Raw genomic sequence first — 19,510 nt, 5'->3', positions numbered from 1 at the left:
ACTGATAAAAATTAAATTACAAACGAGTTAAATAAATTCAAAGAAACACATGCATCGATGAGAAAGCTGTTTATTTTCAAGATATTAAATTTAACAGAATTAGTTTGAGTGACATTAAAGTTATATTTTGTTTATTAGAATAACCACAGGAGTTCAAAAAGCGGATTTCCACGATTATTTTTGATCTTGACTTCAGACTGAGATCAGAGCTTATTTTTGATCCTGACTTTAAAGTGAGATCTAAACTTACTTCCGATCTTGACTTCTGAGTGAGATCAGAGGTTTTTTTTTTGATCTTGACTTCAGAGTGAGATCAAAGCTTATTATTGATCTTAACTTAAGACTGAGATCAGAGCTTATTTTTGATCTTAACTTCAGAGTGAGATCAAAGCTTATTTTGATCTTGACTTTAGAGTGAGATCAAAGCCTATTTTTTAGCCCGACTTCAGATTGAGATCAAAGCTTACTTTTGATCTTGACTTTCAGTTGAGATCAGAGCTTAAACTAGTGTGATAAGACACAAGTTCTCTAATGGCGATTTAAGCTTCCGGAAATGAGTAGTCTTGAATCTGAAACAGAGAATCAATATAATTTTTTAAGGCTAACAATTTTATCTTGATTGATGATCATTCATAATCGATCTTAATTTTTTCGGATTTGTCTTTCTTAATTGTTGCATTTTCAAGATAATGATTGTCGATTTATGGATAACAGGAATTCCCTGCTATAGGGTATGGCTGTACTTTTCCATTACACAGTTCTTTATTGAGGTAACACGAAGGTACAGGGTGTCCAGAAATTTGCCTCAGTCTTGCCGTTTCCAAAATGTGGTCTGTCTTTTTTGTGCTTTCAATATTACCGTAGACATTAATAATTTCGTTCAGATTCCACTTTTATATTAAACCAAAGTTGTCGAAATCTGAAGGAAATTTATTTATCTCCGGTAATAATGAAAGCATGAAAAAGGCAGACAACATTTTGGAAATTCCAAGACAGGGTATTTGTGAATTAAAACCAAAATTTTAATTCTAAAAAAAGTATACGGAAAAAAACCGCAAATTGTTTTTAAGGCTAAGACTACTTTCAAAATCGTCTTGCTACTGTCATGTTTCGTGGGACACCCATGATAAAAATACATTGACTCTAGTATCTCTAAACTTACAATACGACACAAAACTGTGGAAGAGGAAGACGATATTTGGGCATTTTGATATTTGTTATAAAGCAAAAAAAAACCATATGTTGAAAAGCAACCTTGTTATTGTTATGGGACTGTGTATTCATTGCAAAATTGCTGCTTTCATGTTCATTGGCCCATTAAAAATCTAAAAAAGCTATTCCACAGTTTTATCACAATACAGATAGAACACTAGATGTCGTTTTAAGATCTAAGGTTTTTTCGTTCACAATAACCCTGAGGCAGAAACCATAAGGAATACGAGCAGGCTCTCTCTCGGTCTTCTAATTCAACGCGGCATGCGCGTAACTCCTTTAGGCTTCTGCCCCAGGGCTATTGTGAACGAAATCCTCTAAATTATGAAAAGACGACATCTAGTGATTGTTATTAATCTATGGTTATAATGGTCTTACTGTAAATAAAATATTTCTACCTGTATTGGTTTTCCAAAAATATGGATTCCCGGATTTTCGTTAGAAAAGAAAGGGTTGAACAACATTTTTTGCAGAACACGTTGATAGTTGGACATGGTGCGGGCTATGTACAATATGTACTTGTTAGGAGCCCATCACTTCTGTACATTGTACATGACTTCAACAAAATGTATCATTCATTCACCAAACTTGAGTATGTACACATTCATTCACCAATTAGAACACAAATTTAGTTGAACACAGGATCTTGAACACACAGACTACTTAGCCTTTGAACACAAGTAGTTTAGTGTTTCAAGGGAGTGTTCAGGGTTTTTCAAATGTTTGTTTTAGTTTCTAACCATTGTAGCGCCGGGAATCTTGCCGAGAGCCTAAAAACAGTTAATTTTAGTTTTATAATAATAAATAAATATATAAATTAAATTCTTAACAATTTTATTGTGAAAATCTGTTTTTAATAGGAAACTAAAAATGTTGAACAATTTTTAATGTGTTTAATGTGTTTCTAAATCGCATGATTTCGTGTTTCTTTAACAATATTATTTAACGTATATCTACAGATTTGTAAATTTTACCATACTAATTTTTCAAATATTATAATTTAATACTTCATGATTGACTAAGTCCTGTAAAAGTTGTGTTCTCCCCNATCTGCTTTCCAATATAAGAATTCCCTTCCACCCCCAAAACCCCAATTACATTTTTAACTAGCATGGGAACCCAGCTTTGCCTGGGTTTTTCCAAATAAATATCAACCTTCTCAGCTAAAAGTTTTAAGACCACTTTTCCGTGGTTCTCCCAACCCCAAGTTCCCCAATCAAAATATGAGGCAAATTGGTCAAGAGGTTCTTGAGTTATGATCTGACATATTCTCTGATGTTCGATACATTCTTTTAAGAAAATTAAAAGTAAAAATTGAATGAGTTGTAACAGTTATGCCGAAAATGGTTATTCCAGCACACTTGTTATTGTTTACATTATGCCCTGTATATAAACCTGTTATGTTCAATATACATTCAGTCAGTCTTCTTTTCTCATTCTATTTGGATTGACTCATTGGCGTCTGGCCCAACATGGCCCGCATAACCAGTAAGATTATAATATTATTTCCACGGTAAAATTATTATATTTGTACCTCAGAGCCCGCGATTTGAAACTTCGGCTAGAGCAGTAATTCCTTAAACCCGACTTTGAGACTCAATCTTCGACCCAACTCTGATAACAGCTTGTGTCACATGATTGACAGCTGCAAGATCTTCGGCTCGACTTAAGGATCGTTAGGCCGAATGAAAATAAAACCGACCTTGGTTGGTTTTAGTGGAGAAAGGCCCAATGTTGAGTCTGGTTTTCATAAAAACCCGAAATGTGCCAATTTCTACCATGAAAATCCGCCGAAAGAATATTAAACCGGTTTTTTGAACTCAACTCTGTGGAAAATAAGATGCAGCTTGAATCCGAAAGCTCAAGCCTTAAATAAGGTCCAACGCCAGCTTAGACTTGAGCCGTATTTTCCCAAATGTTTTTTTAAATCTCGGGCTCTGTAAGATTATTAAATTATTTCCACTATAAGATTATTATATTATTTCCACTATAAGATTATTATATTATTACCCGGTGAGTTTATAATATTATTACCCCGGTAAGATTTTTACATTTTTACCCTGGACAGTGGACATAGTAATATTATTATATTATTTCCGCAATAAATTCAATATATTATAATTTCTTTAAGATTATTATATTATTATTTAATTTAAGATAAGATTGTGGGAGACCCCCATGGACCGCCATCGCATGTTTAGGGCCCCGGGCCAAAACCCATTCATTATATTATTACCCTGGTAAGATTATTTTATTATTACCACAATAAGATTATTATATTATTTCCCAGGTAAGATTATCAAATTATTACCCTAGTAAGATTATCATATTACCCATGTAAGATTAATATATTATTACCCATGTAAGATTAATATATTATTACTCATGTAAAATTAATATATTATTACCCCGGTAAGATCAACTCCTGTAAGAGCTTGAACTGCTGGAGGCAGGGTTCCCAGCAATTTATTAATCTCATTTGTTGTACGATCAGCTCCTCCTAATCAAACAATCAATCAATCAATCAATTGATCAATCAAACAAACAATCAATTAAACAGTCAATCAACTAATGTGACCATTTCTTTCTAATAAATATCATTTAACTTGTTCAAAACATGAAATATGAAATCCATATTTCAACTCCTTAAAAAAGATTAATTAATAGGAAATCAAAGATTTTTTCTAATAATAATGTTAAGACGCATTTAAAATGGAACCAACCTATTAACACAATTTCGTCCGTCTTGGCCAAAGGAGCAGAAACCTATTAAAAAACAAGTTATAAACTTTATTTTTTAAAAACCTAATACAAAATTGGTTTTGTGGTTTTATTTGAAAATGTTTTAAATATTCTATGGTGCAGGGTGTATCAAAATTTAAAAAGTACGTGGAAATTAAATTTCCTTGATGATTTGGACACCCTGTTGTTACCTCCGCTGCAATTTGTGGGAGAGCCTCCAGGACCAGCGCAAGGATTGCGGCATCTCCGTACTGCTTGTACGCGGATGCTTTCATGCGCATGCGCTCTGCCTCGGCCCGACCGACAGCTTCCACAGCACGAGCTTCAGCTGCTCCAATCAGACGGATTTTCTCTCCATCTGCTCTTGCAGCCTCAACCATTTTAGTCCTAAAAAAATATTGATAAAAAAAGTTATTGTGTTCACCTACAGAGTGTCCGTCGAAACATGATAAGACGATTTGAAGGTCGTCTTTGATCTTTAACTCTTAGACTAATTTTAGAGTAAAATTCTAGAGTTAATAATCACAAAATAGCCATATCTTGGCATTTCCTAAATGTGGTCTGCATTTTTTGTGCTTTTAATATTACTGGAGATCTGAAGAATTTCGTTCAGATTTTGACTATTTCCGTTTTATTTAATAAAATTGAAATCTGAACGAAATTCTCAATATCTCGGATAATTTTTGAAAGCACAAAAAAGGCAGAACACATTTTTGAAATGCCAGGACTTGGAGAATTTTGTGGATTGCTTAAAGAATCATACATGTTAACGCAGGTCCACATCTAAATGTCACAAATAAATTCAATGTCAAAGACGACTTTTAAGTCGTCTTGCTACTGTCATGTTTCGTGGGACACCCTTGTAAAATCTGAACTATTATTTTAGGACAAACTACAGTCTGAAAGAAGAAGGCTAGACCAGTGTGATCCAACCAAAAACTATATATATGCAGGAAATAACCGAGAATATTACGTTTATCCTGTTAAATGTACAAGTTAAAATAATAAAAAAATGTAATTTTAAATCTGTAATTTAAAACTGAGAAGTCATATTAAGCAGATTTTATCAAGCTTCAAAAGGAATTAAATAGTGACACGTTTTAAATGTTAACTCTATAGGTATTTAATCCCAAGCTTTCACTCAAAATATAACGATCGTCGTGTTGCAGATGATCATGGGAGATCAAGATCATTAAAATTACCTTATCCTATCTCAAGAAGTTATCCGTTATTCAAATAACATTCAAGGTACAAAATAATTATCAAAACTTTGTTCTGAGATAATTAGATTCATTAAATATATTGCAGTGGTTTGATCCAGTTGATCATCAAGAGTGATCAGCATAACCCGGAGTTCATGAGGCTCCAATTTCCAAAAGAGGCTAGGGTTGTCTCACAAAACATTATCACGGTGATCTACAGCACACAGCTAGTCTGGAAAACCCCCCAGGTATTATTTAAATCTAACTTGTGTTAAACGTTAGATTAACAATAATTCCTATGCAGGCAGAAAGAATCTGAGTACGACTGTACGTATCGTTTCATTACTACTTATTACTGTTGCTCTTGAGGGACTGTACGACTGTACGTATCGTTTCATTACTACTTATTACTGTTGCTCTTGAGGGACTGTATCTAGATCAAATCCAGAAAGTGAATACTTCTGAAATTTCAATAATTATTCTTCAAACGAATAAGATTCCTGACCTGACATTAAACTTATTTAGGAATATCCTGATCTATATGCATTATTTCTACGAAATCAAGGAAGAATTGCAGTCCGCAGTATTCACAGGACACACTTAAAATGTTATTATCTAATAAACTTAATCTACATCTACTCTGTACTATCCACAATGAAAGCTTGTTGCTTATAGTTCTTTCCATTCGCAATAGAAATTATACTGACACACGGAGAACTTGAAACCCAAACAGAAGATATTTGGATCAGCGTGCGAGAAACCCAAAACCCCTATCAAATGTAAGATTTATATTATATTTATATTGAGATACCATAGTAATATTTCGTAAAATATTCTAATGTGCCTTTTGGAACAGATGTTTTAGGCTTTTATAAAGTTTTCATATAACTCTTCAAATCCTTTTATCTGGTCGTAACATTTCACCAGAGATCACAGTTTGAAATATTGGATTTTAATGTATTCTGTTAAATAACTTTATCTGGTCATAACATTTTACCATACATTTTATAAATATTATGTTTATATTTTCAGCTTCACAGCTAGATGATCAAGAAATAAACTCTAAAACTGAAGACTTGATTTCTGTGTATAGGGAGGCGTATAATTTAAGCATTGGTTAAAAATAGTTATGTACTTCTATTGTTCCGACGCTGAAAATTAAATTGAGAAGACGCTAAAAACTGAAAAGTGCACAGCCCTGTATATCAAAATACACATATAATCCCGACCCTTACTTTTGAACTTAGGATCACATTCACAATTAAATTAAGAAAATCTAGAAACTGCAGAAATTCTGAGTGCACTAAACATTTTGAATCTTATGAACATTTTTAACGTAAAATAGACTAACTTGTGATCTTGAATTCAGTATTATGTGTAATCCCTTTAAAAAGTGAAAATAAAGTATTTGCATGATTCTTTCTGGAATGTTCTTTGAAACTATTTTGTGAATTTAATCCAAACCTGTTTCCTTCAGCAATAGTTTGGACTTTATAACCCTCAGCTTCAGCTGGAAGCTTGATCGTAGCGATCAGTTCCTTCTCCTTTCTCTTGATCTCCTGATCTTCGATCTCAATCTGTTTTCTTCTCTCAACAACCTGGAGGAATACAGTGAAGTTAAAAGAGAACATTTCCTTTAAATTAGTAAAAAATTTAAATAACGTTTAATTGTCACTTTAAAGAATTAGGTTTAAGTTTAACAATGTTTTGGTTTAGCAATAAACTCTTAAAAGAATAATGTTTAAGTTTAGCAATGAACTATTAAAAGAATAATGTTTTGGTTTAACGTTGAACTGTCACTTTGATAATAATTCACAATAGTACCCTTCAACCCTTCTTCTAAGTAACAAAAAAAATATCATAATTTTTCTAACTTAATACTTTTGAATTCTAACAATATCCTATAGTATCTCTAGAGGAAAATCCGAAAGTCATAAAAAACCCAAATTAAAAGTAATCAATCTTCTGAGAGAATAAGACGGATATCTTATTCATCCTTGATCATAAAAAATGTAGAAAGTACTATTGTGAATCGGACATACTACTCTATGTTGAAGTTACGTCTACAGTTCCTTTCAGACTAATTTTACCTGAATCTGGATTTCTTCTTGTCTGATCCTTTGTTGAATCTTGGCAGCTTGTAACTCATATGCCAACTGAGCTTCTGCTTTCTACAATAAAGAAAAAAAATTTTTCTTCTTTTTAAAGCGAAATTTGTTCCTTTTAAACCTTTATAATTTTCATGTTTGTCGTCTTCTTTCTTTCTTTTACTTGAATTACAAGGTACAAATTAAGTAACAAAGTATCTTATTTTAAAGAAAATTTTGTGATTTTTCTTTTTCAAAAAAATCATTACCGCAGTGTTAACCTCGCTGTCAAAATTTGCTTTCTGAAGTTTGAACGCTCTACTGTTGTCCTCGATCTTGGTGTCTAAATTCAATCACTCATTCATTTATTTGTAAATATATTCATTAATACATTTATTTAATTCATCATTTTATCGCAGATTCATTTCTTCATTGATAAATTCAGAAATTAGTTAATTTGTTGTTAAGCAAGCTAATTTAATTATTTACTCAATTATCTATTTTTTGATTGATTTTATAATATCAATTCATTAATTTATTTTGAAATTTTGCCACTGCCATGGTGAATACCTTTCGTTTTTAAGCAGAGATCAGAGGGGAGAACTTTTGAAGAATAGAGGGGAAAACTTTTGGAGAATGGAGGGGAAAACTTTTGGAGAATAGAGGGGACAACTTTTGAAGAATAGTGGGGAAAACTTTTGGAGAATGGAGGGGAAAACTTTTGGAGAATGGAGGGGAAAACTTTTGGAGAATAGAGGGGAAAACTTTTGGAGAATAGAGGGGAAAACTTTTGGAGAATGGAGGGGAAACTTTTGGAGAATGGAGGGGGCAACTTTGAGAATGGTGTTAAAAACTTTTGAAGAATGATGTGGAAAAGGGGGGGGGGGTTAAATAACCAACCTGTACTATATTTAATGTCCATGGCTGCCTTCTCACATTCAGCCTCTCTAATTCCTGCGTCTCTATTCGCCTAAACAAATACTAATAAATAATAATCTGTGGAATAGGTGGACGAAGTTAAAACAATTATTAGTGTATTTAATGCTGTTACAAAGCTAACAGTTTTACTATTAAGTTATTTAATCACATATTCAGTGAAATGCATTAGACTTCACTGTTGCTGTGTATCATGCTCATTAGACTATTTAAAGTCATAACTTGTATCTAAAAGTCGTCTTTCTGTTTCTCACTGTATTATTTTTGTATTTTTCAGTAACAAAAATTCTGAATTTAAGTGAACAATACTTTCTTGTGTCACCACGTGACCACAAACAACTAAAAAGAAATTTAAAGACTTAATTTTCACTAAAGGTTTACAAATCCACTTTTCCCCTAATAGAAATCATATGTCTACTATAAAAAATGTAGTAATTTCTGTGTGTCTATTTGTATGGCAAAAAAAAATCTTAAATAAAATAATATTAATTTAAGAAACATCATTGGCTTTGCAAATCTTATATGCTAATGAGAACTATGAACGTACCGAAAAAATCTTTAACCACATTTTTGGTGATAAACATCACTTTCAGAGTAAATTTTCAGTTAATACATAAGTTCAAATGTATAATTGTATAACAATTTTACTATGGGAGGACTTGCATATGTTTTTAAGCCGTTTATGGGCATAAAGTTAAGCAATTTTTTAAATATCGAAAATAATTAATGTTTGTATAACATTTTTGTTTGCATGAAAAGATATGCAGCAGTTTGCGGGAGAAATGTAACCAATCTCAATCGCTATTGATCAGAGCTTTGTTTAGTTTTTAAGAAATTTTTCTTTAAATTTTAGTTTTCAAACAGGGTGCTCACACGTCTGCACAGTGCACACAACCTGTCACAGTTCTTGTTTTCCAATGAGGTTTGTTTACATTTCTTACAGAATATATACATATATACATATATTTCTTCAGAAAGTACAACACATATGTGTTTCGTAAACCAAGTCTTGAAAGTTCCTGGTGTATCTTGCTTGTTCTAGCATACACGATAATTGTTAGAATGATTGATTGATTGATTTGTGTTTGATTAATCAAGTGATTAATCGAGTTATTGAATAATTGATTGATTGATTGTTTGATTAATTAAATTGTTGATTTACTGATTTATTTGTTAGTTGAATGATTGATTAATTGATAAACTAATTAATCAATTAACCAATTAGTTAATTGAGTGATTGACTGATTGAATAATTAGATAATTTATTAATTTATAAATTGATTAATCAATTAGAGGATTGATTGATTGAAGCTAACCTGTGCTACACCAATCTCAGCATCTCTCTTGACCGCGGCAGTCTGCGCTTTACCCAGGGAGGCCAAGTAGGTCACGTTGTCATAAACATCCTAGAATAATATAATAAATAAATAAATAGAACTGGGAACCATTTATCAGGCGAGCGTTTAAGGAATAGCGAGGGAGAGAGTGCATTCCATCTCTATTTTTAAACCACCACTCTCTCTGCACTCTCTAGCCGTAGCCAAAAATGAGGTAGGTGATGTGAATTCTAAATCTCTCCTGGTCAAACATGTTTAACTGATTCAAGAACATTTAATTTTTTAGAAAGATTTACTGGCTAATAAAATTTTCCTCTCAATTTAACAACTTAAACAAATTTTCATTTTTTCTTTAAGTTTCTTTATTTCCCCCTAGCTTTCATGAAAAAGTGTTGTTAAAATAATTTTTTTTCTTCATCTAATAAAGCTAGAATCCCGCAAACAATATGAAAATTATCTAACAATCTCTTTTTTTATCAAAACATAAAACATCAAAATTACTTCTATTGTTTAATAGTTCTAAACTTACTTTAATCGTGAATGAAAGGATTTCTATTCCCATTCTACCAACATCAGGGGCAGCAACCTAAAGTAGAAACGTATGATATCTGTTTATTTGGATCTAATAAACGTAAAAACGGCTGAACCGACTATGGCCTGATTTGCATTAAAGGTTTTAAAAATTATCTAAAGATATTTATGAGAATGAACCTGGCAAAATAGGAGTTAAAAATGTTTTTAAATTTATAAATGAAAAGTTTTTTTTACAAATAAATGAATATCTGAATAAATGGTTAAATAAATAAATATATGAATGAACAAATGAAGATATTAAAATTGGATAAAAAATTATTAAAAGGATGAATAAATAAATGACTGAAAGAATGAATAAATGAATAAATAAACTAAGAAAAGAAATTTAATAAATGAATAAAAATTTAAATGAAAAAATCAAAGTATAATTGATGAATAAAAGAAAAAATAAATGAATAAATAAAATTATTAAATGAATAAACGAATGAATGAATAAATGAATAAATGAATAATTGAAAAAAATGAATAAATGAATAAATAGATGAATGAATAAATGAAGAAATGAATAAATGAATAAATTATTAATGAATAAATAGCTGAATGAATAAATGAATAGATGAATGAAGTACCTCTCTAACTAAGGATGCGAATTGGTCTCTGTCTTTGTAAACTTCTTCTACTGTCAATGTTCCTAAAATACAAAAAAAAATGCAATTTCAAATCTCTAAAAGTAAAAGAAAAATTACCAAAATATCATTCAAACGTACTGTTAACACTTTTCTTCTGAAAGATGATGGTATTGAAGTTCTAAAGGAAAGGGAAGATTAATAATTATTCTTTAGATTTAATTTCCAGCAACTATGGCTGGACCTGTTCATGATTTTTGAAACCGTTCTTTCTACGGTTCTTACCATTAGTTCTTTCCACGTTAGTTCTTTTCAATATGTGATAGTTAATGAGCAATCACGTTCTTAAATTAAAAAAGATGNGAGATAAGCAGAACTCATGACGAATCAAATCAATTTCCTAACAGGGGGTTAAATAAACTGCGAAAAAAACTGACCTAGGATGGCTCTAAGATGACCCTCTAGTGTCTGAAGAACAGTAGATTTGATTTCGTGCTCCTTCTTCCCAAGGAACTGCTCGGAGGCAGTGTGGAGCAGGTCGGGGTTCTTCATGATCTTCACCTAAACACAAAATTTATATTTAAATTTTACAAAATCTCTTAACAATGTATCTAGATTCAAGACTGTTCAAAATGAAGACCCCCTCATAAGTTGAAAGTTATTTTTCAAGGCCCAAATTTGAGACTTACCAATGCTTAAGAAGGCTAAAAACCCCTAATAAGCTTTTTTTGTAGACACTCTATACAGTGTAAACTTAAGCAGTTCTTTAATGTGACCCAAATATTCATCAAACTGAAAATTATCGACATAAGTGACTTTTCTGTCGACTTTAATATGTCAACGTTGCAACATAACGTTGCATGTTGTTTGGTTAATTGTTAGGCAGTACATTACATTACAGTACAGTACAGTACAGTACTGTACAGTACAGTACAGTACAGTACAGTACATTACAGTACAGTACAGTACAGTACAGTACAGTACATTACAGTACTACAGTACAGTAAAGTTCAGTACAATACAGTATAGTACAGTACAGCAAAGTACAGATACAGTACAGTACAGTACAGTACATTACAATACAGTAAAGTACAGTACATTACAGTACAGTAAAGTTCAGTACAATACAGTATAGTACAGTACAGCAAAGTACAGAACAGTACAGTACAGTACAGTACACTACACTACACTACACTAGCATATACCTGTGCTACCCCTGTAACTGTGAGGGGAACACCCTGGGCAGTTTCTACATTCTCACACACAGGGTTCAAGGTCATAACTTCCAGGGACAATCTAGACAAAAAATTTGATAAAAAAATCGGTCAACCATCGCATATATTGTTTTTTTTTAGTTTGAAAAGTGATTATTAACTCCTGACTACTTCCATTATTGTTTCTACAGCAAAAATCAGCAAGTAAATTGTGCAGAGAATCCACCAATTGAAAATAATCCATCTTCTGCTTTAGAAAAAAACATCTCAAAAAAATCTCTTAAATGCATTTCTAAACAGATCACTTCAAATCTCATTCAATTTCCTAAAGCTGAAATGTTTTTTGTAATATTTCTATTTTGACAATTTAGACGGAAAAATATGTATAGCGCTGTATGTTAATTGAATATAGTAATAATATCATTATGTAAACATTATATTATTAAATAAATAGTATTATCATCTTAAATATTCTCATTCTTGACAATTATGTGTAAAACGGCCATTTTGTTGTAATGTTTCCATAATGCAGGTATACTTCACATATTTAAGCTATTTAACCTTTTGGGCCCTGGAACATCATTTTATAAAAAATCTAAAATTAATATTAAAAGAAAACCAAATTATGAAATAGGCTGGTTTCATAATTGACCAATTATCATTTCACATAGACTCTATGCCTTTCACTTTACAAACGATGATTTTCCGTTATAACTATAAATCAAATGATGTTTTTTATTCACCTAATTCATTATAAAGTTTATTTAACATCTTTAACAAATTCAAAATTGAAATGAATAGTCTAGGGAACATAATGTATTAATGTACTCTACTGCATATAATTTGTAAACATTTACATGATTTGTACACTTTGAACTCCCTTTCAGGCTGAAAGGGACTGAAAAAATTCACACACAGAGATTCTTTAAATTCCCCTCTAATATATATTCTATTCTCTTTGGTTAGATCAAATAGTAAATATAGGGATCAGAAAATATGAGTTTGAGAGGTGGGTAATTAGCTCCTTTATCACTTTAAGAAAAACCTCATTTTTAATATCCCCTACGCCTTGTTTTTAATATATATGGGGTGAATATATCCCTATATCCCTATGCCGGAGGGCTTATTTTCAAGGGGGGGGGGGTCAGGAATATATGTATTTGCGGTTTGCTCTTGGGTATTTTTTATTTACCTCTGGACGTCTGTCACCAGCCACCAGGCCCAGGCCCATCCTCCCACCACAGTATTCTTAGACGTAGACCCACAACATCCTCCTACATAATCAATTAATTATATTAATTAACCAATCGATCAATTAATGAAACAATATATCAATCAAACAATCAAATAGTCGATTAATCAATAAAAAAAGAGCTAGATTAATTATTTAAAAAGTCGATCAAATAATCAATTAATCCGCGAAATAGTCGTTAAGATAATGAATCCATCAATTAACTTCCATATTAATCAATTGGTTAAATCAATTCATCAATCAATCAATCTATTGTTAAATCAAAATATTTAAAAAATTCAAAATTAAGATGTTTTTATGAATCAATCAATTCTCATATCAATTATTTTATGATAAATCAAAATCAAAAAGTATTACTTTCAATTAATTGCCATTTAAAATTTATCTAATTCAGATGAAATCATAATATTTTCAAACTATCAATATTTGTCTAGAATTATGCTACCGTTTACAAACAATGCCTCATTAGCCCCCACTGTATGTATGTTCCCCATTTTAAACTATTTAATCGTAAATTATTTTTTAATGCTTGTTGACTTTTATCTTTTACACTGAAGACTGAATTTAAGGTTAGTATTTGTCAGGCAGAGATAAGCAGAACTCATGACGAATCAAATCAATTTCTGAGAACTAGAGAACTAGAGAACAAGAAAACTAGAGAACTATTGAACTAGAGAACTAGAGAACAAGAGAACAAGAGAACTAGAGAACTAAAAAACTAAAGAACTAGAGAATTAGAGAACAAGAAAACTAGATAAACAGAAAACTAGAGAACTAGAGAACTAGAGAACAGAGACCAAGAGAATTTGAGAACTAGAGAACTAGAGAACTAGAGAACTAGAGAACTAGAGAACTAGAGAACTAGAGAATTAGAGAACAAGAAAACTAGATAACCAGAAAACTAGAGAACTAGAGAACTAGAGAACAGAGAACTAGAGAATTTGAGAACTAGAGAACTAGAGAACTAAAGAACTAGAGATCTAAAGAACTAGAGAACTAGAGAACTAGAGAACTAGAGAACTAGAGAATTAGAGAACTAGAAAACTAAAGAACAATAAAACTTATGAACTAGAAAACTAATTTAGAGAACTAGAGAATTTGAGAACTAGAGAACTAGAGATTAAAAAAATAGGAATGTAAACAGACAGGAGTAAGGTTTGGTCACTACAGCTGGCATAGGCAGCTTTCCTCGCAAGATACAATTAGGCTGAGAGAGGTGTACGTATATGCATACATACATACAGTGAGTCCCACAAAACATGCAAAAAGTGGGAAAATGTGTATTCATGCCTGAATAAAAACACAGAAAAATACTACTCTTAGAAGTAAAACACAACTTTTTTTAATATTAATTGTATTTAAAAAGGGACACAAATATATATATATACGTTTTATATAGTAATAAAAATATCTACATTCACGTTGTATTATTTTGCAAAAGTACTATATGAAAAAAAAATATTTTTTCTGTATTGCAAACAAAGACAAGACTATTTGCAGCTCTTAGACGGAAGTTTTGCAGAAATTTGCACGATAAGACAGTTTGCGGAAAATCTAAGGAAAATCTACAATATAGGGCAAATGATTATGTTATGTAAAGTATATGTTGAGAAATTTAAAAGTGAAATCAAAGAACAACAAGAAAGGAAGGAGAAAAGATAAAATAAGAGGATAATAAGTTAGAATAAAATAAAAGGAAAAGATAAAAAGATATAATCAAGGGATAAAATCAAGAGATATAATCAAAGGATAAAATCAAGGGACAAAATCAAAGGATAAAATCAAGGGACAAAATCAAGGGAAGAAATCTAAGAATATCAAAGGATAAAATGGAAGAATAAAATCAAAGGATAATATTAAAGGATTAAATGAAAGAATAAAATCAAAGGATAAAGACAAGGATAATATTAAAGGATAATATTAAAGGATAATATTAAAGGATAATATTAAAGGATAATATTACAAGGATAATATTAAAGGATAATATCAAAGGATAATATTAAAGAATAATATTAAAGGATAATATCAAAGGATAATATTAAAGGATAATATCAAAGGATAATATCAAAAGATAATATCAAAGGATAATATCAAAGAATAATATTAAAGGATAGTATTAAAGAATAAACATCAAAGGATTAATATCAAAGGATAGCATAAACAATCTATATATAAATTTGGCTTGTCTGTTTGTCTGTTTGTATCCAATAAACGTCAAAACGGCTGAACCGATCGGGCCCATATTTTTTGTGGCCCCTCGCGTTATCCCAGGGAAGGTTTATGAATGATAAAAATTTTAAAAAATGAGTAAAGGTTTTTAATTTTGTAAAAAAAATTTTAATTCTTGAAAATCTGCAAATTTTTTTTAAAATCCGCAAAATTTGTTTCTCCTTTGTTTTTAAATGTAAACAAAAAGAACATGTTCACAATTTAATTAGAAGATGGCGCGAAGCGCCCTATAACACTAGTATATATAATCCTGAATATTTATATTTGAAACTAAAGGAAGGATATATGGGAGATATATATGAGTTTTAAGTGGACATATACATTTTATAATTTTTAAAGAATTAATTGTTTTAATTATTATTATTATACGAGACCTGAAATCACAAGAGCAGTGTTTGGACCACAACTATATATGGTACCCATTCTTATACTGATAATAATTATATGTAAACACTGTTTACAGCTGATCTGACATCTTATACAATACACCGGTGTCCTGTGATTAAACATCCGGCAGTAATATCTATTCCACAGGTGTCACGTGACTCTGCGATAGAAAGGTTGCAAGCTCACGCGCAAAAATCTGAATTTTTCCAATCTCCCGTTTTAAACTAAAGCAAAAAATAAGTGCGATAAAGTTATGAGTAGTATCTATGTTTAGGGATACCAACATGTTGAAGTGAGTTGCTGAGATACAAAATCATAGGCTATGGCGTTGCAACAAATCAAAATTAACCCAGTCTTGAAAATTGATGCAATGTTTCAGGATTTATGTGGTGATGGCAGTTACATTTATTCCAGAGCATGATTTTAACCATTCCCTCAAGAAGGTAAAGATTTTAAAAAAAACTCCAGTGGGTAGTTTTTAAAATATTATTAATTTTTTCAACTCGTTTATTATATAAGAAAGATCCTTTTAAATTATTGGAAATGAACTTTGATTAGGTTTGTTTTTTATATTTTTATATATTAAGACATTATTATTGCCATGTGTTGAAAATTCTTTCATGAGCTAACATTATTTTGAAAATGTTTAAAAGGGTGGAACACTTCTAATACGACACCGGGAGTTAACTTTTAATCTGGAGGACAGGGTGGATTTAAAACAGGAATAAGGATTGTACGGATGGTGGGAGGGGGCATCGAAAAGTGGAAACTAGCCCCCCCCTTAAATATTTACAAAGGTTACCCCCTCCCCCCCCCCTCGAAGATATTATTGTATACGCCCTTGCCTACGAAGTGGGTACGTATCTACCTTTACTTACAGAGATAAAGATAGGACTAACTAGGGCAAGATGCGTTCAGTTTCTTCAATTTGAATTAAATCTCTTTTTTGAGATATACTTTAACAATCTTTAAACTTCAGGAGTTGTCTTAGTGTACTTTTTATTCTAAACGCAATAGAAAGAAAAAAAGAAATTAAGAGAACAAGCGAAAAATTTATGTTTAAGATCAAATTTGGATTGAATTAAAGTCACATCTTGCTGGGATCATACGACCGAACTGTTAAATCAGCGTGAGACTAACCTATGGCTATTGTTCAATACTCAGACCGGTGTAAAACTTATATATTAACACAACCCTAAAACCTATTTTATTTTTTCAACATTAAAATTAAATCTATAATTTTTATTTCTTAAAGTTGATAGTTCATCATCTAAAAATATTAACAATCCAACACCACTTATATTAAATGTCATGTAAACAATAAATATGTAAGTTTCATTTCCTTTTCCTTTTATACAATTGTGGGGAAATATTCCCACAACCTCTATTTTTGTAGGTTTTTATGTATTTTCTCCTGAAACACTTAATTTTGTATGTTTTTGTTATAAATAATTATTTGGTTGCTTAATTAACAGCAAGTAGTAGTTTAACTAATTTAACAAGGTAAAGATAGTTAAAGAAAAATATTTTATTTGCTATAATTTTGGTGATTTTTTATCACGTGATAAGTATATAATTGATTTAGAATAATATTGATTCGTATGCGCACCTTAGAACACACAGTTAAGTTTTTGGGCTACTTAAAAGGTAAATAAGTTGGTTGGGGGTTGGGGGGGTAATATTTTTTATTTTTGTTTAATAGATCGTAAGCATAGTTTGAAACTAATATATTCTTTAATTATGATTTATGTTTTTTTGGGTAAGATAAAAATATAAAAATACTATACAATTAATCACAGAAAAAATCTTGCGCAACATCCGAATTCTCGTCACACAATTTGAACACAAAATACTAATAACTCAAAGTTCATAAAATCAAAAATAAAATAAATGTATAAAATAAAATAAAGAATATTAACCTGAAATAATCATGGCCTCATTAGGCCCTGTTGTGTAAACATTTCCCATTTTTATATTTTATTTTGTTTTCTATCTAAACTAAAAACATCTATAAAAAAAACAAAAAATTATTATGTTGAATAAATATGAAATATAGTCATACATATGAATGTATTTTGTATCTATTTTAAAGATTTGATTAAACGTACTGGGATGTCTAATTCAAAAAAGTACCCTTATAAGATTTTTCTGAACAATAATGAATGATGTATCTATACATTTTTCTTTTAAAATGTGTTATTTTCAATTATGGGTTTTCTATAAAAATGACTTGCAGATTTCTTTCTACACTAACACTGGAGAAAATTGTGAAAACTGAAGACTAATAAAGCTAGACAAGCAACGATATCTTTCACATATTGATCAGAAGATGGTTTGAAGGGTTCTGTTTTGTAAAAGTATAGTTTAATTTGAACTGAGTATAAAGAAACTCGCCATCTGAGATTTAATGTTTTCCAGAACCTGCAATATTACATAATCCAAATTGTATTTGGTAATTTACAGAAATCAACCATGCACCCGGGACCCCCTTAAATAAAAATGCTTTAAAATTAAAGTACTGTGAGAACCAGAAAACTCTGGATTAGAAAGACGACTTTTAAACTCAAGTCATGACTTTTAATAGTCCAATGAATACAAAAAGTGAATATATGATTTAATTGGTTACTGCAGTAAAACTATTTGCTTTGTAAAAACATCAAATACGCTTAAGTACTACTTATAGTATTACTTTATTCTCACTGTAAATAAAAGAATTAAAAACCAAAAAGTTAAAACAAAAAATAAATTATTGTGGAAAAATGAACCAAAGAAAACTACAAGTGACCCTTCATTTATGGAGCGACATGTCCAATCACAACAGTACCCTTTAAACCTTTAAACCTTTAAACCTTTAAACCTTTAACCCTTTAAACCTTTAAACCTTTAACCCTCTAAACCTTTAAACCTTTAAACCTTTAAACCTTTAAACCTTTAAACCTTTAAACCTTTGAACCTTTAACCCTTTAACCCTTTAAACCTTTAAACCTTTAAACCTTTAAACCTTTAACCCTTTAAACCTTTAAAACCTTTAAACCTTTTTACCTTTAAACCTGTTTACCTTTAAACCCTTAAACCTTGATCTGAGTGACATGTTTTTCTATCTTGACAAGTCTAAATGGGGATCATTTCCTTCTTATTGTCTTCGATACACAAATCCGTAATTCTTTAATTGAAATTAACCAATTTTCAGGAATATCACATTCACAAATTTATTAGCAAAATGTTTAAAGGGTACCGCTGTAAATTGGGCAAGCTATCTCTATAAATAAAGGACCGCAATTACGTCTAACAGTTCCTTTAAATCCGAATGTGTGCAGTGCACTATACTGCATGTGACAATATTTTTATTTTGTTTTATTTTGTTTATTCACATTGAAATAGTTTCATTTAATCTAATTTATCATTCAAGTGTCACATTTATATTTTCGGTTGGGTGATATGAAAAACACAACCTTAAATGATTAACGTTTTTTTAAGTGACCTAAATTATCTATGTATATGTGTATATATATTCAATTTATTGTTCAATAAAAAAAAACAGATAAACATCCTCATACACAATGTTTGATGGATCATTTGTCATAGACCAATCTTCAGTGAGGTCTGTTCTCGTTTATATATATATATATATATATATATATAATATTATATATATATATTATAACTTCTATATAATTACTTTGCTTGTCTGTCTTTCTGTTTTCATCCAATAAACGTCAAAACGGCTGAACCGTGAATTAGGTGGGTGGGGG

The 19,510-nt window shown here is 30.6% G+C and overlaps 1 protein-coding gene across 4 annotated transcripts in view; it reads right to left on the bottom strand.

Annotated features, from left to right (window-relative positions):
• Positions 1–54: 54 nt before the first annotated feature.
• The window catches only part of LOC111712393 (flotillin-2), a 24,485-nt gene continuing 5,029 nt past the window's right edge, over positions 55–19,510 (bottom strand). The window contains exons 1-16 of one of the 4 annotated variants that reach the window (XM_023486980.1): positions 17,678–17,787; positions 13,083–13,164; positions 11,882–11,972; positions 11,114–11,237; positions 10,680–10,741; positions 10,046–10,102; positions 9,496–9,585; positions 8,144–8,213; positions 7,513–7,586; positions 7,247–7,327; positions 6,621–6,754; positions 4,146–4,341; positions 3,936–3,978; positions 3,621–3,712; positions 1,611–1,982; positions 55–569 (exon numbers count right to left, since the gene is read on the bottom strand). In XM_023486980.1, coding sequence (XP_023342748.1) covers positions 1,941–1,982; positions 3,621–3,712; positions 3,936–3,978; positions 4,146–4,341; positions 6,621–6,754; positions 7,247–7,327; positions 7,513–7,586; positions 8,144–8,213; positions 9,496–9,585; positions 10,046–10,102; positions 10,680–10,741; positions 11,114–11,237; positions 11,882–11,972; positions 13,083–13,164; positions 17,678–17,726 — 1,287 coding nt within the window. In that variant the 5' untranslated portion in view covers positions 17,727–17,787 and the 3' untranslated portion in view covers positions 55–569; positions 1,611–1,940. Of the gene's footprint in view, positions 570–1,610; positions 1,983–3,620; positions 3,713–3,935; positions 3,979–4,145; positions 4,342–6,620; positions 6,755–7,246; positions 7,328–7,512; positions 7,587–8,143; positions 8,214–9,495; positions 9,586–10,045; positions 10,103–10,679; positions 10,742–11,113; positions 11,238–11,881; positions 11,973–13,082; positions 13,165–13,587; positions 13,692–15,745; positions 15,840–17,677; positions 17,788–19,510 lie in introns of those variants that run through there. The other 3 variants (XM_023486979.1, XM_023486981.1, XM_023486978.1) reach the window with 3 other exon arrangements.

The sequence above is a fragment of the Eurytemora carolleeae genome, unplaced genomic scaffold, assembly GCF_000591075.1.
Source record: "Eurytemora carolleeae unplaced genomic scaffold, Eaff_2.0 scaffold1241, whole genome shotgun sequence".
Classification (NCBI taxonomy): domain Eukaryota; kingdom Metazoa; phylum Arthropoda; class Copepoda; order Calanoida; family Temoridae; genus Eurytemora; species Eurytemora carolleeae.
This window is presented reverse-complemented; position numbering and strand designations above follow the sequence as displayed.